Source organism: Colletes gigas, unplaced genomic scaffold (assembly GCF_013123115.1).
Source record: "Colletes gigas isolate AHSC1104 unplaced genomic scaffold, ASM1312311v1 Colletes_gigas_Sc00017, whole genome shotgun sequence".
In the NCBI taxonomy this organism is placed as follows: Eukaryota; Metazoa; Arthropoda; class Insecta; order Hymenoptera; family Colletidae; genus Colletes; species Colletes gigas.
The window spans coordinates 3,727,193-3,755,166 of record NW_025106646.1 but is presented as its reverse complement, the minus strand read 5'-3'; the positions used below and the strand labels follow the sequence as shown (position 1 = coordinate 3,755,166).

General features: G+C 37.8%; 1 protein-coding gene across 2 annotated transcripts in view; it reads left to right on the top strand.

Annotated features, from left to right (window-relative positions):
* The window catches only part of LOC122400377 (E3 ubiquitin-protein ligase MIB1), a 704,083-nt gene extending 679,172 nt beyond the window's left edge, over positions 1-24,911 (top strand). The window contains exons 10-15 of one of the 2 annotated variants that reach the window (XM_043401814.1): positions 19,971-20,190; positions 21,087-21,397; positions 21,692-21,866; positions 22,921-23,089; positions 23,388-23,545; positions 23,726-24,911. In XM_043401814.1, the coding sequence (XP_043257749.1) occupies positions 19,971-20,190; positions 21,087-21,397; positions 21,692-21,866; positions 22,921-23,089; positions 23,388-23,545; positions 23,726-23,866 (1,174 nt within the window). In that variant the 3' untranslated portion in view covers positions 23,867-24,911. Of the gene's footprint in view, positions 1-19,970; positions 20,191-21,086; positions 21,398-21,691; positions 21,867-22,887; positions 23,090-23,387; positions 23,546-23,725 lie in introns of both variants that reach the window. The other variant, XM_043401813.1, reaches the window with a different exon arrangement.
* Positions 24,912-27,974: the final 3,063 nt, after the last annotated feature.

Genomic DNA, 27,974 nt, shown 5'->3' with positions numbered 1-27,974 from the left:
CTAACGGTAAAGACTTAAAGCAACCTCCGACCGAGATGCGGGGCCGGAATTCACTTTCAGAGCAGTTTTTGACGTCCTGATGAAAGAAAACCACGGGATAACGTGACACGGGATCCAAAGACGAAAAGGAGGGAAAAAAATGTGAAAAGAAGATGGGGCAGAGGGGGAAGGACAGCGAGCCCCGGTGGTGGTCCTTTCTGCTAATTATCATTGTTATTTTAGGTCGAAAGATAGAAAGTCGTCTAGATCCTAAGTGGAACGGTTTTTTAGGTTTAGCGGGCCATCGTTTCTCTCTCTTTTTCTCTTCCTCTTGGACGTTTCACGGGACGCAAGAAGGGAGTCGTTTGCTCGCTCGAGGGGAGGACTTTTAAGCGGCTTAAGGATATTTGGCAAACCGGACGAATGTTTCTTTTATGTGGCCCCTTTGAGACACTCTTCTGGCTCTTCATATTCCTCGTCCTTCTCGCTCCCGCTTCCTTTGCCTCCGGAGATAACGGATTACAATTGCTTTTTATAACGCAACCATCTGGGAAATTTTACGAGTTAACGAAATTGTGGGGGAGGAAAATTCCTTTTTAATTCCGCTAACTTTCGATACTCGAAAATTTAAGTACGGCCGCGCGATAAAGAAGTACCGACATCATTAAAACTTCTGATGCACACCTTTGCTGACTAATGTTTCATATTTCTTTAGTTTTTCGGGGCAAATAAATTGAAACTGAAACTAGCACAGAGAAATAACATTTCCTACATCGATGAACTTTGTTTGTCAAATGTGGCTTTGACATTATAAGCTGTAAAAAGGCAAACTTTCCTCGTAAATAAGCGAACAACGCGAATTTTCATCGCGACAAGGCCTACACGATCAAGGGCTCGTCAACGTCCATCGAAAAAAGCTAACAAAGGATACAAAAAACCTCGCCCTGAGAGTCTCCAGGCTCATTAATCTTTCCATATTCGTACCTTATAACTGTTTTGCTATAACACTGGATAATATTAATATTTTTTTGCCCGACGTCTAAACGAATCCCGGTTATTTCCCTCGTGTGTATTTCTGCCCACAAAACATCGATCGTGGACCACCGTCCACATAGCGGCGAGAACAAAAATAATTCCGACCATACCACCGAGCTACCCCCTGTTTACAATTATTACGTTAGGAAAGAGTTGAGCTGTCATGCGATGGGAAGGAACGCGAGCCTCTTTCCAGCATGCAACCAGCGCACAATCGATGCGAACAGCTCCCATTCAAAGTCAAAAGAAAGCCAGTGGAGTAAAGTGGGGCGGAAGAAGCGGTTGGCGAAACGAGTCGTGGGCGAAAGGAAAATGCAAAGGGGTTCGAAAGAAGCCACTCTCTCGAGCGTCTAAGAAAGTAGCGGAATTCCCGGCTACGCACGAAGGGTGCCTGAAACACGTCACTTTTTGTCCCGTGACAAATCTATAGAACTTTACATCAAACTTGCCGCCCTTTCCGGCAAACACGAACCAACGAAAGGGGGTTAATGCTATTTGTCTCGCGGCTGCTGGAAGGATTATTTCGAACCCCTGCGGAGGGAAAAAGTTATATAGTATCAGACAAACGTATTGGGACAAACACTCTTTGTCGTGCAATTTTAGCGTGCGGTACAATACGTATTACATTAATTAAGGGGGAAATTCTCGTGTAAGAGGCGTTAAAATTAAAGTTTCCTTTTTAATTTTTTTCATAAAGAAGTAAAAGTTCGGTTATATTATACTTTTAAGAACATGAGGAGAGACCCTTAAACTGTACGAAAATATTTTTTTAGCCCATATTTTATTATCTTTTATTAAATAGTAGTTAAGTATTTTTAATACTATCCAATGAGGTAATAGTTGATGTACAGCGTAGCATCCATCATAGAGATCAGAGCGCAACAAAAGAATTAAAAAAGGAACTTTAATTTGAACGTCTCTTATACGAGAATCCCCCTTAATATACAAAGAAAGAACGATATAAGTGTCATAATAAAATGAATAAATGTATTTTTAAAATTGAACGCGATTAAATGTGACAAAAGTATTGAGACGAATAATTTTACAAAGCACACAAAATTAAATGGTCAATTATAACCCATAAAATTTATAAAGTATAACAAAATAATTTCTAATACATTTTTGTGCTAGAATAGTGAAAATTCTAGAGTTCCATTTAAAAATGATTAAAATTATATTCAGTTTATACATGTCTACAAAGGTTTCAGTCTAAAATCTTAAGGACCATATCCGATGCTCCTTGGTACGTATCCAATAAAATAATTCATAGAGACCTGGGCAAACTTCAGTATACGCCATCTGCAACAACTTAGCCTACACGAAAATAGTCTAATTACCAATCTGTTACAAACCACAGACCACACCTACGGTCTCAAAACACCTTCTACTCCTAAGTTAGCTAATACATTTACGTAAGCACTATATTACCCTTAGCTTCTTGTGCACATCCTACATTTTGTTTCTTTACTTATTATCTTTCCTTTGTTTTTCTTTCACCCTTAATATTTAATATTATTGTCCTAGTCAACATATTTACTAAAAATTAAAAAATAATGTTTGTGCATGTTGGACATAGTTTAATTTTGTCTCAGGCCATTTTTCTGTATCTCCAACTATTTTTGAGATATAGTTTTCCTCAGTTGTGAGAAACAGAACCGAAATGTAACAATTATAGAACTTATATAAAGCCACTATATCGTTTCTAAAAAATACATACGTAACAGTTAAAACATTTTGTTTGAAAAACCGAAACCGAAACAAAAAAGTCGACATCGAGGAGGAAGACTTTGTCGAACGGAGACATTGTCGCGAATGGAAACGTAAACCGATACGAAATCGGTAACGACGACGCAAGTTTGGGCATTAACGCGATCGGCGGTACGTATAGAATGATTCATTTTAATGCATTCGGAAAGCAATAAACGATCAGTTCAGCAATTTCGAAGCAACTGCGACAAATTGAGGCGTCACCTAGCGCGGAGTGGAATCGCTTTGACCGATTTCGCCCGGGGAACGTAATTTATGAATGGTTCGCGCGAGCGCAGCTATGCGCGCAGAACTCGCGCCGGGAAAATCGCATTACACGAATTTCGAGCACGGAATGCGTAATGAAACGCGACGTCGCGAGCACGGATTCGTTTCGTTCTGTTCGCTCTGACGAAAATTGGAAGCTTTCGGGGAAAGAGAGAGAGAGAGACTGCCGGGGCAAACAATCTGGAAAATATTTACCGCCACCCCCTCGCCCCCGTCATACGATTCTTCCCGCGGCGAGGCTGCTTTTAACGATAACGGTATCGATAAGTCGAATTTTACCTGCTGCCTCGCAACTCTTTTTAACGACTGCGTGCGTTAAAGTGCTTGTACATTTGGCTGCTCGAAAAGCGTCCCGTTTCGTTCGCGTATAACGAAATTTTTTATTTCGCTTGTAAACCATCTTCGCCAACAATCGACAACATCGAAACCACTATTCGTGATATCGTAGACATTTAAACGATATTGTACTCATCGTTAATGATATTAAATATACTTGAAACTGATATAAATAAATCATTGGTGTTTCACATTTTTGTTTTATTTAAAAGGCACTTCTTAAAAGGCGTCTCGTTTCGTTCACGTATAACGAATAAAATTTTTCATTTCGTTTGTAAACCATCTTCGCCAACAATCGACAACATTGAAGCCACCATTCGTGATATCGTAGATATTTAAACGATATTGTGCTCATCGTTAATGACATTAAACATACTTGAAACTGGTATAAATAAATCATTGGTATCTCACATTTTTCTTTTATTTAAAAGGAACTGCTCGAAAGGCGTCTCGTTTCGTTCGCGTATAACGAATAAAATTTTTCATTTCGCTTGTATAAACCATCTTCACCAACAATCGACAACATTGAAGCCACCATTCGTGATATCGTAGATATTTAAACGATATTGTGCTCATCGTTAATGACATTAAATATACTTGAAACTGATATAAATAAATCATTGGTGTTTCACATTTTTCTTTTATTTCAAAGGAACTTTCGCAGCACTCTTGGTGAGAAAGTGCTTCGAGGATGCCAGGTTCGATTGCAATTTCAATTACCCAGATAACAAAGGATTACAACGAGCGACAGAGAGAATACCTCGATAAAGGTCCATAAAGTCGGTCATAAAATTTGCCAAATAGATCTGTCGCCTCTCCCTCTCCCTTTCGCCCGTTCATTTTTTTTTCTTTTATTTTCCGGAGGGTTTTTTGGAGTGTTGCCAGCTCGCAGCTCCGAAAGAGCTCGCGAAACTAATGACGAGACGAACTCAAAACAACAGGGACATTATGGCCATTAAAATCTAGATTGCACTCCCTTTCGAAAGTCTCTTTCTGTTTTAAAGCGCGGCGGCGGAACACGAAGCGACAATTTTACGGGATAATAAAACTTCGTAAATTGCGAACGTAAGAACTGATACGTCGTTAATGGACGACGTTAACCGCGAAATCAGCAGAAAGTGGTGGGGATTTGTGCGCGGCGAAATGTTCCGGTCGAGTTTATTAGACACTGAAGCCGGTGATTGGATTCGAAGCGTCTCAAAATATCTGCCGTCAGGGAGCAAAACTGGAGAAGCCTCGAATCGCGAATACAAATTTTAGATATTTCATAAAATATTTTATAAGATATTTTATAAAGTCAACACATAAGAAAATTCTCGAAATACTTTAGGATTCGCAACATCTTTTGAGTCTCGATCCCAGGTTTGTTCAGTCGCGGTATTTTCGACACGCCCTTTCCAACGTAATTACGCCAAGAATCAGAAAGAGAAATAAAGAGGAATTGCTTGTTTACGCCCGCGGAAACGAAAGGAGAGAAATGGAAAACGTCGTTGACCCTTGGCCCGATTTTGGGGGACGGGGTAGCAATGAAAATTCCAGCTGGCTGGGCTCGTCGAGAGCGCGACTGTATTCAGGTGCACGTACCGCGGCACAAACAAACCCATTATTTTAAAATAATGTAAAATCTTATTTTTCCCCGGTAACGAAAGTCGTTATGAAGAGAAATAGGTCGAGCTGGAATCCGTGCTTTTATCCGGGAGCTGGACAACAGCCGGGAAAGAACCAACCAAAGCAGCGCGTTACAATAAAGTGCCGCGAATAGAAAATTGGAGTTCACAGAGGCTCGAATGCGGTGTTGAAATTAAAATGTTACGTCACCGGGTGTCTCGAGGATTACTACTCGCGAACGGGTATTTTAAGATCTTATTTAACATCCTGGGGACCCCACCCTAGTAATCTCACTGATAACGTGAGAATTACCAGCTGCTGCATAGAGACAACGCTGCATAAAGACTCTGCTTTTCCCCCCTTCAGATCCTATCCTCTCGCCGTTCGTTTCTATCTCCGGTACCAGTATTGTTTGATTTACACGTAATTCTGTTTTTCGACCGCGTTGGTCCGCGAGGATCGTTAAAGCAACGGGCCAAGTCGTCGTTAAGGTGAATCCGCTTAGGAGGCCGTATTACGTTGCACTTGTTTCGCGAACGAAATTAATTATCGTAAGAGACAGAGCTCTCAAGATGGAAGGCATCGATGTAGGTTGTGGCATTAGCATATCTAGATCGAGCATACCAAACTCATTTTTACACAAGAGCAAATTTACATTTTGCTATCATGTGGGCCGGTAGATGTACAAAGTGACGAGTTATTCGAACTATGGGTAATTGTCGGGCCGTGTGTGTTTATGCAAATGTGTATTTTTATAGGAAGCACAGACCCGGAAAGAAATGTATTTTCTCATTAGGGGATTCTAGGAATATATTTTTTTATTTTGCATACCTGCATAATGCATATGTTCTGCATAAGTGCATATTTTTTGCATGCATGCATAGATCTAGCGTACGCGCATGCTCGATCGATAGCTTGTCGAGCGGGAATGAGCAAAACAGATAAATCTTACGAACCGATTTATGTCACTATTCCTCAATAAAGGTTCGATTCTTCTTTGTTGTGTCTCACAGATGTAATCGTTAAACATAAACAAGTCTATGCAGCAACCTGTTCAATTTTTAATAAAGTTTCTTTTCGTTTCTGAGCGTTAACTTAAAACGACTGCAAGTTGAAGTCACCGTTAAATACGTAAGTTCGGATAAGGGATGAACAGCTTTAGTCCAGTTTTTGGCGCGGATGCAGATATTTTTTCCAGAACGACCCGATTTTCAAAGAATTTCCTTTATAGCCGCCGCAAATGGCTCATAAAATTCAATGGAAGTGATCCCCCGCCATGGAAATCCGTCCGAGGAAGAGGGATGGCCTCGGGCGATCATAAATAATTTCATTAAAAAAACATTCGATCGGAGTCGAAACCATCTGCGTAATCAGGGGGGTGGACCGAGTTATAAATTCTTAAGAAGAATAGGAAAAGTCCGATGTCATCTCGAGGTCCTCGCGCGAAAGAATTATTTTGAAACGGCGAAAAAGGCGAGGTTGGCGAGGGCGGCGGGAGTGGAGCCTTAGGATCCTTTCCCACCTCGTATAACAGTCGGATGACGTAAGGGAATCGGGGGTCGGTGCAATCGCACGGAAAATTTCTTTCCCGTCCGCGGTACAATGCGACCACTTATCGTTGATCCTTCGCCGTGGACATCGAGGACAATGAGTCGAATTAATTAATTAATTTTCCCGTATTCCGCTTGACAAACCCGTACAGACCTTTCGTAATTCTTTTCTAAAATTAGAACGAATAATGGAGATGAGTCCTCGTTCTTAAATGTTTAACTACTGCTTCGTGCATCGCGTGGGTTACACCGGCTATTTTGATAATCATATTTCATATTTCTTTCGATAATCATATTTTTACACTCAATCGAGCCATTAATATTGTTTCTTGCTTTTACATCCTATTGGGTTGTCCCATAAGTTCAATAACACCTCATTTTTTCGACAGAGACGTTACTTTTAACTTTCATTTAAATAATTGAAGTTCTTCTACGGATAAGAGGATTTGATCGATCTTAAACCTACTTTATTCCGTGGCTTTAGATTCTTTGACTATTTCAGTTAGTATTGTAAAATTGATGTCTCTTTATGGCCACTTCTAAATATTCTATCACTTCGCGTCCTTCTTCTCTATTTCCTGTACCTTTTTTTTTATTTTCAGGATTTATTGATTCTAGCATTTGATTGGCACAAATATCGAGCAGCTCGAATAGAAACTATGTTCTCGAAAGGTGCAGCGGTTTCTATCTATATTACATTTCTGTTTGCTTACGCATGTGTGGTTTATGCGCCACTACGAATGGCGAGTTCGTTCGATATAGTATTTTACGGCTTCAACTTTGTTCCGACGAATTTATTGCTGATGCTTCAAAACGAGAATCCCCGGAGAGAATTTCTCACACGACCTCGGCCTTAAACCTGACTCACCATGTGTGCACGCTGGTGAAAAAAGGTTCCCGATGTTGCGCAAACAGATGGATAACAGTCATGTAACGTCCTGTTATATTATCACATGCTAACCCTTGTGTTGGCAACCGGTTGCCCATTTCTATATTTCCTACATTCTTTTATATCCCTACGAAAATATCGCTACGCTGCTCCAGGTTCCTCAAATACCTTTACGGTGATTTACAAATAAATTTTTATAAATGAAAATGCACCAAAAGAATCTTGACCTTTTGCACTTGGAGATTTTTCATTGACCACCTACTATTAACTCAAACACACTTTCTTATGAAATATTTTAATTTTTTTTTTAATTTTTCTATAGAATCTCTTTAAAACAATAATATCGTTGTGCTCCCTTAGAGGGTACATCCAAATTCTTTACTGGATGTCCCTTCAAAGACAATTCAACAACAGACGTAATAGTTAAATGTTTTAATAATAACGTTGTACAATTTGTAGACAGGTAATATGTATATTATTTGCAATACTTTCTTAAACAGCAGCTTCAATAGTAAATTCTTTTATACACTTTTTGTGTATAGTTCACAATCTCGAACCATAGGAAAATCATGCAATTTGTAAAACAGTTCTGTACTTTAATTTCTGAACGATTTTAGAATCCGTAGAATAAACAACCGTTAAATATTACTCGTTTCGTCTGCAATGTCATTAGGATTTCTGAAACGAATTATTCGGATTCGGATTCGAACAAATCGATTTTTTATAAAAATTTTCCAATCTCCAGATACATATATTCGTTATGACGAAATTGTTAAATTAATTTTATTTTCATCACCATTTTCGTCACCTGCAACATTACAGGTTATAGAAATGAACACAAGAGGAAGTGAGACAGAAAATGAAATTACAGAAACATTTCTGGCCACATATTATATTTTCGGTCAAGAATTTTTTTCTCGAAACTGAGTAGGATTTCGGGGGTACGTGTATTCACCAAAAATTATTGTAATTGACGCCAGCAACCAAAAATAATTTTTTTAGAATGATTTGAAACTTTTCAATTTCACCGAACAATTTCTGCACCTGTCGATTTTTAGTAATTTTGTTTGACGCTCTATAGAAAAGTTGTTTAATAGTTTTTTGTAGGTACCCATGAGCTCTACTTCACAAAAAAGTTTCAGTGAAATATGTTCCCTATTGTAGAAGTTATGGACGTTTGAAGATTGGACCATTTTTATGGGGTTTTTCTTATTTTACGGGGTCGAGAAACAACTTTTTCAATATTGTTAGAATTTCTACATATTCTTTACTAAAATACGCGTTATTTGCATCTTGAAACATTAAAATCCTTCAAACCGTTCAGAAGTTATGACGTTTTAAAGATACGCATAAAATTTTGGAGTGATATTTCTGGCCTGAAATTATATTTCCGGTAAGGAATTTTTTTCTTGAAAATGGTTAGGATTTCGAGGGTGTGTCTATTGGCCAAAAATGATTATAATTGACCCTTGCAATCGAAAATAATTTTTCCAGAATAATTTGAAACTTTTCAATTTTGCCGAAGAATATCTACATTTACCCCCTGTCGATTTTTCTTAAAAATTCGTTTTTCATTTTCAATAAATTTGTTTGACGTTGTACGGAAATGTTGTCTAATACTTTTTTGTAGGTATCCATGAGCTCTAGTTCAGAAAAAAGTTTTATTGAAATATGTTCACTATTGTAGAAGTTATGGACGTTTGAAGATTGGACCATTTTTATGGGGTTTATCTTACTTTACTGGGTCAAAGAACAACTTTTTCAATATTGTTAGAATTTCTACATATTCTTTACTAAAATACGCGTTGTTTGCATCTTGAAACATTAAAATCCTCCAATCCGTTCAAGAGTTATGATGTTTTAAACATACGCATGTTTAATTTCGCCGAAGAATTTCTGCACCTACCCCCTGTCGATTTTTCTTTAAAATTTGTTTCTGATTTCTAATAAACACAACCATGAGCAATGTAGTAATACAATTTACTAATAAAAAATAAAATTCCTACGCTTTATTCGTCAACTGTTTAGTATCGACGTCACTGCTGGATGCAGCTGTGACTTCTTTGTTTGTGTGAAATACGTATAATTACGTAAAATAATTAGAATTATACGTTGTGTGTAATCCGTAGCATTTACCAAAGAACAATCGGGGTAAGTATGCCGGTTATTCGGAGATTCTGAATAACCGAGTGCCGGATAATCGGAATTCTACTGTATTCCCATGGCAAGTCCCATCGTTGCCTCCGTTAGAACGATCGCGTTCGCCTTGATCGAAACGTGGGTGACTAACGAGGATGCCGATCTCCGGGTGACTCCTACGCGGCCGCACCTGCGACTTGTCTGCCGCCATATTTTACGCCGAAGTCATTTCCATCGCCGCGAGAAAGTTCGAGGTTCCCGCTTCGTCTGCCCTCTCACCCTCATCCCTCACCCCTTCTCCTCAGCGCCCGCGGCGACCGTAACCAACTCCTTTTGCAATAACTTTTAAAGGAGCCCGGAATTAATATATTTTTTCAGAACGCACGCTGGAATGGCTGGCCGGGTGCCGCGGTCGGGTATTGAACGCATAAATTACGCGGCTCGAGCCAAAGTGCTGCGATTGAAGTGCTTTCTTGCCCCCTCTGCCCCTTCCTCCCTTTCCCCGACACCGGAGGTTTTCCTCGTTTTTTCCACCGTCGTTCCGTGCTCTTTCTCTCTCTTCCGCCTCTGCCGCCACCGACCACGAAGAACCAACCCCTTTCCATCGACGCTCGACCCATCCCACCACCACGGAATCCAAACTCCGCGGATGGAATTAGTTGGTAGTTGTGATTTAGTTTTGGTTCAAATACTCTGCTGCCCCCCTCACCCTTCTTCCCTCTTCGTCGTACCGACGCGTCGCTCGGTCCCTCGTCCTCTCCGTTGCTCCAAACCCCCCCGAGTAACCCCTTCGACGTTATCCCACGGGAATTTCGATTTTCGTCACGCCGATGCAACCCCGAAGGTTCGAGTTTGATCAGGATGGCGCGCGAAAGGAGCCTGGTCCGCCAGAAATCGAATCGTTCTAGTAAGGCGATCGACGAATTTGCCTGAGAGACTCTTAATCAGCGTACAGTGGTCTGGAATAATTTGTTTACTTTGGAAAAAAGTAATATTTTTAGAAAAATTTTTATACGATTTTGATGTCGTGTAATTTAAAAGGGAACGTCGAACGACCGGATCGATAATTATTTTTAATCCGCGTCCAGAAAACAGACGAATAATAGAATCCATTAAAAAAAATTCGAGTTCCGGGCCGCGGAATAGCGACATTTTAATCTCCGGGTTAATTCAATCCATTTTATTTTTTTACGATTAAAAATTAAGCGTGACCCGTGACCAGCTTTTAAAAAAGCAATTTTCGAGCGCACGCCGAGCGTAAAAATAAATTGGGTTTAATCTTCGGAAGTAACTTTTAACATTTTTCAGAATTTAAATCATCCGCAAGAATGGTTAACGTATTTGCAATAGTTTTTTTCGGAGGAAGGTTGCTCCGCGTAAACGTTTAACCGTGACAAAACTTCATTTATTGGAAAATTTATAAGGTTAAATAACTGCAAACGTGGTCAAACTTTCGATATTTTTGTATCGAAATACTCTGACAAGAGACAAGAGAGATCTTTTTATTAACGATTATTAAAATCAGTGGGGGTCACTTCTGAAGCTTCTTTTATTAGAAAAGATATTTAAACAAATTGTTTCCTTCTTTACACGATTCTGTCGATAAATCGTCGTAAATAATGTATCGATGGTGTCGAAAGTATTAAAGTGGAGCAGACGCCGAATCAACGTTCGTTCAAAAAATTTACATTATTATTCCAATTACGTCGTGGCGGAAGTGAAAATCTTCGCTGCGTGGTTTTTCTTTCGTACACATTGCGGAATGACAGAAAATGGGCGAATCGAATCAACGAATCGGAGAGTCGAAAGAGACGTGGACCGCTTTGAAATGCATCAGTCCTTTTCGGCCACTGGGAGTGCCAATTCTGATAGAAGCGCCGGAAATTGCGTCACAGTAGCTAACGTTCTTCATGGTTTCTGCATATTAGCTTCTTCGCCTATCATTTTCCTCTTTTCGTTTCTCTTTCTATTTTTTTTCACTTCGAATCTCACCCCGATTAATTTTAAACACGAACTACTACGTGCAGAGATGGACAACATCTTTAAATAACAATTAGAATTTGAAAATAAAATTTTGCTTATATATTTCTCTACGTGGAAATTATTAGTAAAAATGAATAGTCTATTAATGAAATATTGTGTAATACAATCTTTGGAAAGTTTTTCAAATCAACTTTTAAATATTTGCACGTGTTTTAATATGAATATTGAAACACCGGTTTCATGGAAATAATTCAGCTTAATATTTTTTTAATGCAACACAAATACAATAACTTTTAGAAAAACGAAAAGAAAATTGTGAATATGTTTCGAAGCCTGTCTGTGAATGGTCCACTTCTTTCTAAATCAATAACGAGCTCTTTGTCCAACACTTTTCTTCCGTTATTCGTAAAAATGCGAAAAGGATGAAAATTCATATATTCAAATTGATTCTCGTGCAAAAAGGGTAAAGTACAGTCTCACTTCCGTCGTTAAGAACGGAATTGAAGTGCCGATGCAATCACGAACCATACCGATTGCTCTGTACGTACCACTTTTTAGCCCAAGCAAATCAAGCGTATTTAACAACAGAGCCACGAGGGGATTGCCAGTGTCGATTGACAATGTCGATGGTTGTGCATCGTTGAAAGTTCCATTAACCGAGCCCTAACTCGCCTTTTCCCTCGAAAAATTCACAAATCAATAGGAAATACGCCGTTCGGCCAGGCGATTTAAACGTTCGAACCATTGCCAGTCTTCAATCGTGATATTGAAATCGGTATACCGACGTTGTTGTTTCAAAAAACGGTGAAAAACAATTTATAATTGAAGGTTCATTTTACATATATTTATCGTAACAAACGGGCTTATTCTATTTATCAAGTAAATAAAAAGTAACGTTTCACGACGACAAAATAATTTAATAATAACGAAAAATTCTCTTTCACGCAAAAATGAAAATATAAACTAGAGAAATAATATTGATCTCTATAATTCGAAGATCTGTTCCCTTCCCTCGAGATTCGAATTATCAAGATTAGAGTGTATGCACTGATTATGATAGGAAGTCTCTGGACAAAGTATTTAAAGAGTATAATTAATGAATAAGGTATAAATAAAATGTAAATACGTAGAGATTTTACTATGTAGGGACCAGGTTCCCAGGTTCCAAGTCTTTCGTTGTCTTTTCCCGCAAATGAGAAGAGAATTTATTTCAGTGTGCGTCGACGATACGCGTTTCCGGAATTGAAGAATTGATGGACAGCAAGTTGTGGAACGAGAAATTGAAGCTTTATTTATCGCGTAGAGTTCTGATCGAATCGGCTCCTCGACGGACGTGAATGACTGATAGGAAATCCGAAAACTTCGAAACAATTTCCCGAGGCGACGCGCGGCCAAACGAAAAGGAAGATAAATGGAATTTCGCCTGAATTCCGCGAGGGTACCGAGATAAACAGTCCCGGGGTTTAGAAATTCGCTATACGCGACTTTCCGGCTAGGTGAAAATATTTTAAGAGTATCGAGGATCTCGTACGGTAACGAAAATAGCGTTGACGTTCCTTAGATATTGCAGAATATGTACGGATAGATGGTTGTTTCCAGACAGCGAACGCTGCGTAATTCAATCGAGGCGTGAAAAGTGTCGAAAAATTTATCGAATGAAGATACAAATGCTATTAAACTCTTAACGATAATTGTATCGCGAGAGGAGGAGGCGATTACGTTGTTAAAATTTCAATTACGAAAGAACGTTCGGTGCGTTTATCGCGCGATGCTCTGTACGTATATCGGGGAAACGCAGTTTATGCTCCGAGATGTTATTCACGGAATCTCCGCTATTGTTGATCCCGATTCGCCTCGTTCGTGCGGCCAATCAACGACCACGGGTTACAGATAACTTACCCGAGGAAGTACGTTACACATCGGTTTCGCTGTTTACAGCCCAAAAATTCCGGCACGTTTACGCGCCGACGAGTTATTCGTAAAACAGTATTATCTAAACTCGGCCGGTAAGCGTGCAGTGTCGAAATAGAAGAAAGGAGGAAGTCGAAAATTAGATTTCCACAGCGTGTACATTTAAACGTCGAACGCCGGCGTACGGTCCAACGTCCGTGAACCGTTGACCAGCCTGATTTATCCAAGAATTCGCTTCCGTTCGTTCCGTGGATCGTGTTGAAAACCGTTCGCGGCGATCGAAGTGGTTTTCGAGAGCGATGCACGATCCCTGGGTTGCACTGTGTCAATTATATTTAGCACTTTGCCATGCGATCTCTCCGCCACTGACTCACTGCCACCAAACAGAACGCGTTTCGCGAACAGAGGCAGAACGAGCGAACGCGCGTCGAAAACGGAGGCGCGTGTACGTACACCGAGTTCTCGGTAGACTCTGAAATGATGCCTCGTTTGTCAGTGACTCACTAAATGCACGATATATGGCGTGTATATGGCCGTGCACGCGTGTAGGACGATATCGATACTATGTGGACGAGATTCGAGCAAGAAACATGCTCGTATGCTGAACCGCGCCATTCATCAACACTCGAACCGGCCATCGTTAAATATTGGCTTCGATCGTATGTTCCGGCGATTTTTAATAAATAACTGCACCCTTCGCCAATGTTTTTAAATGGCAAATCGACGCATCTTACCGGCTAATTCATTGTAAAGCTTAGCTTTCGCGTTCGACAGAAAAGAGAATGTCAGATGCTCGTCAATTTTAAGGGGTAAGACCACTGTAAAAACCTGAAATAAAGCGTTTTTTGCGATTTGTTGGATGGATGGAAAAAGAAAAAGATAGCAATATTCAAGAATGTTATTAACCATGTCGTTAAGTGTTAAAAAAAAATATTTGTTCAAAAATAGTGCAAAATAACGACGCTGGAGCCATTCTCGCGAGGCGTGTTGAATTTGAGGCGCTCTGCGGCACGCAGTGTAACTTACGCAGTATTTGGAAAAAAACAAAAAATTTTCTCTTAATCTACATGAGTACAGCTAGAGAAATACGTATAGGATCTTCGATAAGTTAATTTTAACATTATTTATTGACAAAATTGAACTTTTTACTTCCAATGCTCGTCAATCACACAAAAATTAATCTTTCAAAAATCCCCTATGTATTTCTCTAGCTATACTCATGTAGACTAAGAGAAAAGTTTTTGTTTTTTTCCATATATTGCGTAAGTTACACTGCGTGCCGCAGAGCGCCTCAAATTCAACACGCCTCGCGAGGCTGGCTCCAGGGTCGTTATTTTGCACTATTTTTGAACAAATATTTTTTTGTTAACACTTAACGACATGATTAATAACATTCTCGAATATTATTATCCTCTTACTTTTCCATCCATCCAAAAAAACGCTTTATTTCAAGTTTTTACAGTGGTCTTACTCCATGATATCTTTCAAGCTTGTACATTTACATATATAATAATTATAACCGAAGCTATAACCGTAGATGGCTCGTTAGTTATGGAAAAAAATAAGTGTGAAATTTGGAAAGTCACTTAATTAGACATATTTTAGTAACAGATAATTTCGTCTGATGCTAACTGTGGAGTAGTGAGAAACATAGGGGACTAATAACATTTTGTTATAAGTTCGAATCCTGTGACTCTTGTCTCATTTTTTCTTTCGTTAATTATATACATTTAATTTAAGCCGTAAAAGAGCATTCTTTACTACGTTTTAAAACATACATAAAAGGTTCTATTAATAATACTTCGTTTTAAAAAAGATTCATAAATCATCAATGTGGCCTATGAACTCATATCTTTGTCACTCGTCTGGAAATGCTTATATAAATTATAATTTCGAAAGGCGCGCATTAAGAAACTACCACGATCATGTTAAACGACTACAGCCAAAGTACACGTCGCTTTAAATTGTTTCGTCCGCGAAGGGTTTAAGAAGACACGTTTGTAGAACATTTAACGTTCAAATAGCAACATGATGCGACATGTGTGCTCGTGTGTCACGAACGTGCATCTAACAGAACGAAACATCGTATGACAGCGACATGTTCGATATTTGAACACATCACACGACGTATACAGTAGAAGATACGTCATACGAGTGTCATCTACAGCAACCAAGTAACGGATGACGCCATCCTGACGATATTATTGCAACTGGCGCGTCCATGAAATTTTTCATCAATTTATTTATCGTCCGTTGGACGTTAATTTACATGTTTGTTACTTAAGCGACCTTGTGCAACCAAGCAATTTTTTTAAACGAACAAATCGTTGAAAATAACATTCTTTATAATATATTCAACAATCATTCAAATCGATGAGGAGGTATTTTTTCTAGATCTTTTCCTTATGTTGTATTTATTTTGTACGCGTACACAAAGTAGATTTTCTATCTCTTTTTTTAAATGAACAAACCGTTGAAAATGACATTCTTTATAATATATTCAACAATCATTCAAATCGATGAGGTAACTTTTCTAGATCTTTTCCTTATATTGTATTTATTTTGTGCGCGTACGCAGAGTGGGTTTTCTATCTCTTTTTTTTAAACGAACAAACCGTTGAAAATAACATTCTTTATAATATATTCAACAATCATTCAAATCGATGAGGAGGTATTTTTTCTAGATCTTTTCCTTATGTTGTATTTATTTTGTACGCGTACACAAAGTAGATTTTCTATCTCTTTTTTTAAATGAACAAACCGTTGAAAATGACATTCTTTATAATATATTCAACAATCATTCAAATCGATGAGGTAACTTTTCTAGATCTTTTCCTTATGTTGTATTTATTTTGTACGCGTACACAGAGTGGGTTTTCTATCTCTTTTTTTTAAACGAACAAACCGTTGAAAATGACATTCTTTATAATATATTCAAAAATCATTCAAATCGATGAGGTAGCTTTTCTAGATCTTTTCCTTATATTGTGTTGGCGCAGTGAGGAAAAACAAGCTGATTAGAAATAATAAGTGATAATATATTTAGTATGAACACATAGTAGGAATATATGTATATTAGTAATTATTAATATTAATGAGAACAAAGTATTTTTTATCTGCACGGGGCATACAATAGACAACAAGGGCGCCCCCCAACGGTGGACATCAATAACACGCGTTTTTCGTCTCCTTCGCGCGCGCGAATTATAACTAGTCTACATATTGTATTTATTTTGTACGCGTACACAGAGTTTTCTATCTCTTTTCTTACGATTCAAGTAATTCTATCTGTAATAATGCTTTTAAATAAATATTAAAATAGAACGAGGTGAGCCAGGAAGAACGAGAAAAGAGAAAGGGAGAAGGATGTAAAAATACTGCAAGAAACCTAAAGAAGAGAAAGGAAATAATAAAGCAGAGAAACTTGGAGAATTTGTACGCTCTCCTCTTAATAAGGCATTGAAATCGAATAGCGAAAACTGCAAAGAGAGCGATTCTTCCCGACAAATTAATCAATTTACGGCTATTGACGCCATAGCGGCGGTACTCGATCCCTTTTGAATATGTATACCGATAAAATCGGTCGGTGCACGGGGGCTCGTGATTGCAGCTGCACTCAACCGCAGCGCGGGCCCTTCGAGATTCGCCTTAATAAAAAAATACGCCACCGAAGCACCATAAAAATTTTATAGTCTCCGGGTGGCGGTCTTTCTGGTGCAAACGGAGAGACGTAAAATGCGTAATGACGCCGAGAAATCGAATAAAACGGTGGAAAGGGCTGTTAGGCGCGAGCAAATCGATTCCGCGGTAAAACGACAATTATACGAACTGACGCGAATAATGGGCTTAATCGACGTTAATTGCGCGAACACTATTTTCCTGTATCGGTGATTTATTGAATTAAACAAAGCGTCCCATTTATTTATTTATTAAACACCCGAAGACCAACGTTGGGCAAAATTTAATCAAATCGACGATTAGCAATTACGATCGATTAACGATCGCAAATTGACAATTATCTTCTGTAATTGTGAAAATCAATTGCTCGCGGCATTTGCACCCGGTCCTTTGTCAGTTGCAACATTGAAAAAAATTAATCGTCTTGCGTTATTGAGAACCATTGAGTGATTATTTCTGATATTTGATTTATTATTTTTCGAAAACCCGGAATTATGAACGATAGTATTGGGGCTCCGTGCAATTGGTGGGATGTTTTTCTTAAACCAACATGAATAAATGAATAAATTTAAATAAATTTATAGTATTAGTCGTTGAAAAATATATAATGAAACCAAAGGTAAAAAAATAAATGAATGAACAGTTCTTTCGACGGAAAAATGTAAGAATTCCAGTAATGACCATAACGTTGAGGATAAAAAATATATCGTTGCCTGTACGGCAGGTGCCTTTGGGAATACATCGATTTGGTCGAAAAACGGAAGCTCGATGTCTATCGAAAATCTACGTGAAGCGTTCGAACACGTGCACATATGCGTAGGACAAAAACATATGCATGCCTGACGTGCCCCAAACCGTGCTGGTGCCTCGAGGAGGTCCTGTCAGAGGACAGCTGTCATGTCTCTTTCTGCCTGTAGCCTCAAGGAAAGTCTCTCCATGGGGTCCAACTGGAACAACCATAGTTAGAAGTGTCTTTCGAGCGCACCGGTGAAACCAAGTCTTTATAATTAACATGCAGCAAAGATAGCAACGACGAAACCAACTTCTGAAATTAGAACCGCGATTGTTATATAGATACGCTAACTGCAACGTGTACCTTAGCCTTTCCTTTTTTAAATACCGCTGCATAATCTTTGATGCGTGACCGCTCTAATTAGAAAATTACTTTGACAAACATTCTCCGATTCTGAACCTAAATATTGTTCCTATAATTCTTTGTAAGAATCTTAATTGGAGCAACTAAATTTTGACCATTTCGCAATGTTACCGGGAACAATGTATAGATCGTGGGTACACTATCGTGAACATCTGTTACTAAATACATAATCTATGGACGGCGCCATTACTAATCAGAGTTTACGGGGTGTGTTAATCAACAATCGCGTCTGTTAATGATGTCGCGGTCATAAACCGAAAGGATTTCAGTTGATTTCCGCGTAAACTATTCGCATCGACAGGTCCGAAAATACCCGGACGACGAATATCTGTTTGATTTCGGACGATTTATCATCGGTTAACTGCACGCGGCGACACTAATGCGAAGCAATAATGCGGCATCGAATTACAAACGTTTGTCAAACAATGTAATTGATTGCACATCCTTTGATAACAAATCCATTTTGAATTTGCGAGAGAAAATCGCGATTTCCGTTCCACCTGCTTTAAACGCGTATTGTACGAGCCTTAACGGCGACGATCATTAAGTTGCTTGTATTTCCGCTTTTCGACATTGCAACCAGCATCGATTTATTGATAATCGTCTGTTAATGCTATGATTCGATATCTGCTCTTTACTTTTACTCGTAATATTCTTTAATCTTCCTTCAAGAGTTTACTAGTTCGTTAAACTTATTGTTTTTCTTCTTTTCACATACAGGGTGTTCGGTCAACGCTGGGAAAAATTTTAATGGAAAGATTCTAGAGGCCAAAATAAAACGAAAATCAAGAATACTAATTTGTTGATGAAGGCTTGGTTAAAAATTTATTAACGTTTCAAGTTCCGCCCGTACTGAATTTTTTCCTAGAAAATGGATAGGATTTCAGGGGTAGGCCTATTCATCAAAAATTATTGTAATTGACCCCCGCAACCGAAAATAATTTTTTCCAGAACGATTTGAAATTTTGTAATTTTGTAGAATTTCACACATTTTCGAATTTTTTTCTCAAAAGTGGGTAGGATTTTAAGGGTATGACTAATGACCAAAACTGATTGTAACTGACCCCCACAATCGAAAGTAATTTTTCCAGAACGATTTGAAATTTTTTAATTTTGTCGAATTCCACACATTCTCGAATTTTTTTCTCAAAAGTGGGTAGGATTTTGAGGGTATGTCTAATGACCAAAACTGATTGTAATTGACCCCCACAATCGAAAATAATTTTTTCAGAATGATTTGAAATTTGTTAATAACTTTTTAATGAAGCCTCAGTAAAAAAATTGATATTCTTGATTTTCATCTTATTCTGGCCTCTAGAATCTCCCATTAAAATTTTTCACAGGGGTGGCCGAACACCCTGTATATTCTAGTTTCTGTTGAAAAAAAATTTCGAACATTTATTTGAAATATTCTTTTTATACATTTATCGAATAAAAACAACGTTAATATTTTGTTTGATACCTTTTGTTAGCCAGTTGGATGTCAATTAGTTTTTTTAAATATTCCATACTAACATTCCGAACGAATGTCCCGTATTGGATGCAAATTAGCAGGAAATATTGCGAAATTCTTTCCTGTTCGACGCGTTACAGTTATGCGGGAAAGTTTCGGCAATTAAAATTAGTAACGAGTGGTGCCCCGATGCGATGATACTTTTTCTTCTGATTGCAGCGCGATGCGAGTACTCCTCTCCAAACTTCCGAGACCATGGATAGTTGACGAGAAAAAGGACGACGGTTACACGGCCCTTCATCTGGCTGCCCTCAACAATCACGTCGAAGTTGCTGAACAGCTGGCACGTGCTGGAAAAGCTGACCTGGATTTGCAAAATGTCAATTTGCAGACCGCGCTGCATCTCGCCGTCGAGCGACAACACACGCAGATCGTTCGTGTACGTTTGTTTCACCGGGAAAAGGAATTTCGCCTACGATCCGATATTCCGCAAATGGTCCACTAAATTTCCCCGACGTTTCTCTCGAAAAAAGATTTCAAACGTTGAGCTTTCCCTCGGAAAGAATCGCGATACTTCCCTCGATGAAAAACGACCGTAACGTTCGACGACTTAAAAGCTGTTTTCAACAATTTTTTCGGGGTAAAATTCTTCAGAAAAATTCCTTAATTATATCAAAAAGAACATTACTTGAAACTCTTTTAAAATATAGAAATATTAATTGTTGCGGTCGTGATAGTAACCAATGTGAAAGATTTCTATCTATGAGGAACATTTTTTTAAACTATGAAACAATAATTGTGAATTGAAAAAACTAGTTTGAAACTACCCATTTTATTTTCAAGTAACGGATAAAAATTTTATTAGATTCGTTCGTGAATTTTGAATTAAAATATAATAAAATGAATATCATTCGAATGACGATAAACCCAATTTTCGATAAGTCCTAGCACACTAATCAGGCTGTATCTCATTAATGACACGGATGATTGCTTTAAAATCGTCAACAGTTCACGATTTATTGGAATAAACAAAAGACTAACATGGCCTCGCGAGAAAAAGTCTACTAACGTCAGTGAAATAATCTTATCATTGAACTTCGATCCCAATAAAGCGATAGTTTGAGCAATCTTAAAAAAATCAAATTCACGCTAAAAGATGGAACCATCGAACGGTAACGCCGCCGTAGCTGGAACAATATTCCAAAGCGGATACAGGATTTACCGTTGTCCGTGTAGTTGGAAACTGTCCCGTACATATTAAGATGTTATTGAAACAACGGATTAATTTTGCATCGGTTTTCGATAATTAAATGCGGATCGTAAATCTTGGTACAGCTGCTGGTACGCGAGGGCGCCAACTTGAACGTGGCCGACAAGGACGGCGACACGCCTCTTCACGAAGCCTTGAGATATCACACGTTGTCGCAGCTGCGACAGCTGCAGGACGTCCAGGACGTCGGACGCCTCCTGATGGGTCTGGGCGCGCAGGGCCAGGACAAGAAGAGTAGCTCGTTCATTGCCTGCTTCCTCGCTGCCCACGGAGCCGACCTGGAATTGAAGAACAAGAAGGGACAGACTCCCCTTGACCTCTGTCCGGATCCGAATCTCTGCAAAACGCTAACTACTTGCCACAAGGACAGAGAATCGTTAGTAATCCTACTCTCTTCCATCCCTGTAATACGAGAAACGTCACACGGTTCGTTGGGAACGAGCCCTCGAAAATAAACGCTGTTCGAGAGACGACAGTGTTGGGCATTTGTCGAATAAAATCAATCCTATAGTAATTTATTTTAATAACAGCTTAATTTTCACCTCCTCGTTGTTGAATATTGCATTCTATGCTCCTGAAATATAAAAAACGTTAAAAAATGCCCATCTTTGGCGTTTACTGAAAATTGACAATTCGATGAACAAATTTGTATTTGTAATTATACTTTCAGACACAATATTGAAGCGACAGTCCCGTCAGCGACGATCGACGAGTGTTTGGTCTGCTCGGATGGAAAACGTGAAATGCTCTTCAGCCCCTGCGGACATGTCGCTTGTTGCAACACTTGTGCGCCAAGGGTGAAGAAATGTCTGATCTGCAGGGAGAACGTTCTGTCCAGAATGAAGGTAAGGCATTTTCATGTGAGAATTCCGTACGAATAACCTTCGTACCTGGTAATGGATCAAGAGCAAGTATGTATGTATCCTTCATCTAACAAGGAGACCTTACACTCGTGGACATTATATAGGTGTATACCTTGTATTAAAAAATCTTAACCCATTTGCATCATCGCTCTACTTAAGCTTCCGCATTGAAACATCAGCGACGTTCAACTGACGATAGTAAACAGTCGCGGCTCGCGGAATATTCCGCGCTTGGATGCAAATGGGTTAATAGGTTACTTCGCAATGGACCTTCGTTTTCGAGATATTTTTATTTAAATTTTGATACGTACAAAATAAAAGAATTATTTAAATTTACTTTAGGGAACAGGATTTGGTTAAGTTTTCGGTACTGAATTCAAATCCCCGCCAAGTTACTTTTTTTCCTTTATTATTTTGAAATGCAAAAATATATTTGATTTATTATGTATATATGACATAAATATTAAAACAAAAATCCCTTAAATTTTTAATACAAAAAACAGTAGTGAGTATAATAGTAAAATATCATTATATATCATTATCAAGTGAATTCTGTATTAGTCATTCGCATCGTCAGTATCGATATTTATGATTTTCGGACTTATTCCAAATACAAAATTTACTGTACTTACAACTGTTTTTTGTGTTACAAATTTAAAGATTTTTGTCTTAATATTTATGTCATATATACGTAATAAATAAAATATATTCTTACATTTCAAAATAATAAAAATAGTAAAATAAATTTAAATAATTCTTTTTTAATGTACGTATCAAATTTTAAATAAAAATATCTTGAAAACGAAGGCCCACTGTGAAGAAACCTATTAAGGTTTTTTGATACTAAATATGTACTATAACTTACACCTGCTATCGTTTCAAAAGCAATGTCCACGACTGTCCCCCTGTAAATAGCCAACTCTAATCCGTGTTACGAGTCCAGTTATGAAAATGGATAGATCCAATTAACAACATTAACAAAAACGAGATTACTTGTTTACAGATTGAGGAGTGTGTCGTTTGTTCTGATCGCAAGGCTGGCGTACTGTTTCGTCCGTGTGGGCACATGTGTGCTTGCGAAGGTTGCGCTGCGCTTATGAAGAAATGCGTCCAATGCAGAGCCCAGATTCAACACATGGTGCCGTTGTCCCTCTGTTGCGGTGGAGGAGGAGACGTCACTTACGTTAAAGGCTGCAATACTTCAGGTACAAATGCTATTTTAACTATTTTAAGTTTCAAAGACTTGTGTCATCTTGAAAGTTTCCGCCATTTTGGACCGTTCACATCGAAGGAACGTAACTCCGTTGAAATTTAATATTATTACTCAATATAACCACCATTTTGTTCAACACGCGTTTGCCTACGTATTAGTATTGTAACTTTCGATACTCGAATCGAGTTTATTTTATATAAACATGTTTACTACTGAAGCAACGATTAAATTTTGATGGAAAATAGCGGGAAACATTTTGTACTTTACGCGCATTATTTTATTATGAAAAGGTACTATCTCGGAGGTAAAAAGCGATCCAGAGGAAGAACCAACAACGAGCAAACAAACTACCGGAAACGGGGAACCTCTCATGAACAACGGAAGCATAGATAAAACTCTGAGCGATATAGAGAAACTTGAACAACAACTTCAGGACATCAAGGAACAGGTATTAAACGTAAAACGCATCAAACGCTCAAATTGTGCAAATTAATCGATTAATTCAAGGTAGCATTTACCTAATTAAATCTGGCAATTCATCCGATCGTTGCTGCAAATCGAATTCAATTAACGAATTCGCTTGAACGAGCAGGTATATTTAATTTTCGTGGTACTTTTGTTTTTACAGACCATGTGTCCAGTTTGCCTGGATCGTTTGAAGAACATGATATTCCTATGCGGCCACGGAACCTGCCAAATGTGTGGAGACCGGATGTCAGAATGCCCGATATGCCGGAAGGCGGTAGATAGACGGATTTTACTCTATTAAACATAGGAAACTGAATACTTTTTCAGGCCGGAGTTTTGTATAGGTAAAAGATTAAAAGAATAATTAAATATTGCGCCGACTCAGACGCAAATTTTATACCACTTTAAAGTTTCGAGATCTGAATTATTATTATAACCAGAGTTGGGCAAATTTTGTTCCTGAATAACGAATAATATTTTTGGATTAATTCGTAAACTAACGTCCGTTTACGTTCCATTTGTAAATTTATTCTACGACGCGATATTTAATTGTTCCTTTATTAGAAAAGAGTGACTGAAGGAAGAACTTCATTTCTTCACGAAACTTAAAACTTCGGCTCTTAATTATGCGACGCAATTATAATTGATCGATCAATCGAAATAGATTATTGACTGCGGATCACGCAAAACACGAAACGGACGTAATAATTATAGCGAAGTATGAAAGAAATTAGTCACTGTCTAATAAGTATAAGCAGTGCTGTGTTTCCTTTCTTTCTTCAATTAATTTTATCCGACATATAATCAATAATAAATAGACAATTGTCTTCTAGTAATTATCATTAGTCGATAAGCACATTTAAGACATTTCCATGTATTCATACTGATGTTTACAATTACCGCGGTACATAACTTGTACGCACAATTGTCATTTGACTATATTCGATAAAAATTCAAACAGTACTACGAATGGTATTGTTAAACTACAATTTCCTACAGAGTCAAGCCAGCGAATCTTTCACGAAGCTTTTGCTTTCCTTAATCGGGTATAATCAATCAGTGGGGCAAGAAAATTTGTATTTTGCAATAGTGATAGTTAAGCAATGATGCTGGAATTTCAGCGTGCTATTATCTATTTTACATTGTATTAAACATGCATTCTATGCTCTTGTCTTTTGTTACAAGAGCTCTTTTGTGTTTGTTATTAATTTTTTTTTGTAACAGATTTTATAGTATATAATTCTCTTGTCCTGCAGTCACTGTGCATAAATTTCTTGTAAATATGTTCCACCTATTCTTTTCTCAGCCTAATAATTAATATAGCTGCATCTGCTTTCCCTACTTGAAACCACATAAACAGGACTATTATTCGCAGTTTTGATACTTACAACGACAATGGATAGTGCCAAGTAGTTTTGTAAGCAATAGAAAATTTAGTTTATCATTGAACATCTAATTATGGAGTATTTAAAGAAGTTAATCGTTATGATCAACGTAATTCGAAATAATTTTATATTTCGATTTGACTTTATATTTCATATTTGAAGAATGACTTTAAAGTTAATATTAAAAAAATCATAATTAACAATTATTTGCGTAAGTATGGAGTGTACAACTATCCATGTCTTATTAGACAACAAAAATAATTTTCCTTAATAGAAAAGATCATTGAAGACATTCATAACATTAAAGAAACTAAACGTTGAAAGAAAACTTTTGATCTATAAAGGCAACTAAATTTAGTTCTATACATTTTTCTATACCTATAAATTCAAATGATCTATATCTTATTATTCTGTACAAACGTCGTAGATTAATCTGAAAAAAAGCATGAGGAAGAATATTGCTCTTTGACGATGTTCTCATAAAAAATTTTTTTGTAGTATCGAAAATAAAGTGTAGCATTATAAATAAGTAATTCTGCTCTCGACATAAATATTATAATTGTATTATTAGCGTTTAGTGTCTTGCTTTATTATTGATTCATTATCCTTATTTTCGAAGGATATTCATTTTTGTAAAAATTATAAACTTCCAACCATTAATTACAGTAATTAAATTCACCAACTGACATTTCTTTAAAATTGAATTATGTACGTTTTTATAGGGTATGATCATGAGTTTGTTTCATGATACAAAGATGTGATTCATCACATTGTATATGGTATAAATTATTTTTCTTCTTTTTGAATAACATATTCAAATTGATGCTTATATATTGGTTTACAAACGTTTAGAATAAACGTTTTCTAAATAATAAAAATAATAACGCACAACATAGACCATGATCTTACCCAAAATGTTTAATTTTTATTTTGAATTTCTTTAGAATGTATGCAATACTTTAACTATTGTTTCCCTGCTCTTCCATTTACAACTCCTTTTTAAAAGTTTTTGCGAGACAGTTATTATATTTAGAATAGGAATCTTATTAATTAGACTTAAAATAGGTAGCTTAATAATTTAAAAATATTAGACACTGAAATCTAATTCAAGACTCCAATGCTTGAAAAATTAAATCCTTCACAATTACCACATTTAATTAAATACTATATAACAAAATATAAAATTAACAATGCATTCAAAAACATTATTAATATGCATTTTTATATTTGAACAAATTTAAGAAACTTTATTTATTAATTAAAATCCACATAAAAATACTTTGATTAGTTATTGTCTATTTGTTATATTAAGAATAATTACACTAACTTGGAGTCTTGAATGGTATGATACAAGATATAAATTTCAGTGACATGTAGCTTTTAAGCCATTCCTGTTGTCATAGTATTTCTGTAAAATGACTCTTCATTTAGAGATACTAATAAATTGCATTTAAAAGAAGAATTGTAAACACACCAATAGAAGTATCATAGGGTCGTGAAACATTATTGTAGTGTCATGACAGAGATGCCAGACGGAGCTCCGGGTGTACCGGGCACACCTCATTCCACTTTCTCACACTATGCCAGTAGTTGACAAAGGCAAACTGATTTCTCGACAAGCTTGGGCATTCTGGTCGTCGATAGCGTTATAGTCCATCATAAAGTAGCATGTACTTTTAAATTTTCCTACAGGCCTCTGCTGACCACTGATGACCACTCCTGATACTTCTGACAACGTCTCTGCTGGTCTCTACATCTGAGACTCTGCTGGTCTCTACATGCCTCAACTTTTTTTTTTTGTACGTGGGGAAATCCTCATGGATACCCACGGAGCCCGCCTGAAGGGAGGGTCGGCGGGTAATGCCAGACTCTTACCGGCTAAAACCCCACAGTGACCATCCTCAAGCGCCAGACAGATAATTTGGAGAGGAAACAAAAGGTAAAAATGATGAGAACACTTTAAATTCTTTGAAATTGTATCATTTACTGCTGTAGATTTATATTACACAAACGTTCTTACATATATATCATGCCAGTAATTGTCAGCAGAGGCCAGCAATAGCCAGTAGCTGTGTTATATTATATGTTGTCACCAGTGGTCAGCAGTAGTGAGCAGAGGCAAGCAGAGACCAGCAGAGACCAGCAGAGGTTAGTAGGGGCTGTTAGTGGCCAGCAATAGCCAGTAGCTGTGATTATGTGTTGTCAGCAATTGTCAGGGGATGCCTGCTGTTGTCAACAATGGTCAGCCAGTAGCTGTCGTTATGTGTTGTCAACAGTTATCAGGAGTCATGTGCTGTTATTAGCAGTGGTCAGCAGGGGCCAGAAGAGGCAAGCGGAGACAGACAGGACCCAGAAGAGACAAACAGAGGCCAGTGGTGGTCGTTATATGATATCAGAGGTTGCTAGGAGTCTCCTGCTGTTGTTAGCAGAGGCCAACAGTAGCCAGTAGTAGCCTTTATATGTTGTCCGAAGTTGTCAGGAATCGATTTTTTTTTCGTTATGGTACTTTGCCTATGTGCATCTACATAGGTCAGAAAGTAAAAATGCCTGGGCAGTCGAGAATCCAAATCGTATGCCGTTGACGTGGGGTTGGATTTCAGTTGTTCAAGAGCGAGAAGGCAAATGTGAGCCTTCCTCTCTCGACTCCCACGAGACGGTCCGAAATTACTTCGGGCAGCTTCGGAGAATCGAAAAAGAGAGCATGTGTCAGTTTGCCTTTGTCGACTCTCTGAAACTCTATGAGCTCACGTACGCGTGATCTGGCGTAGGTGAGAAAATGGAATGTGTCCACGGTGCACCCGGGGCTCCGTCTGGCATCTCTGTCTCTGTGTCATGAAGTATTGACAATATTAAAGAAATATTTTAAAAACTTGCCTTTATGTTTCCATTCTCGATTTCATCGCTTCAATCAATTAATTGATCGTAGATCCCATCGTCCGTAATTTTGACGAAATCAGATTGTAACGCGAATACTTTGATCACAGCAATTTACATGTACTATCGTTTACTTGTATTATTTTGTTA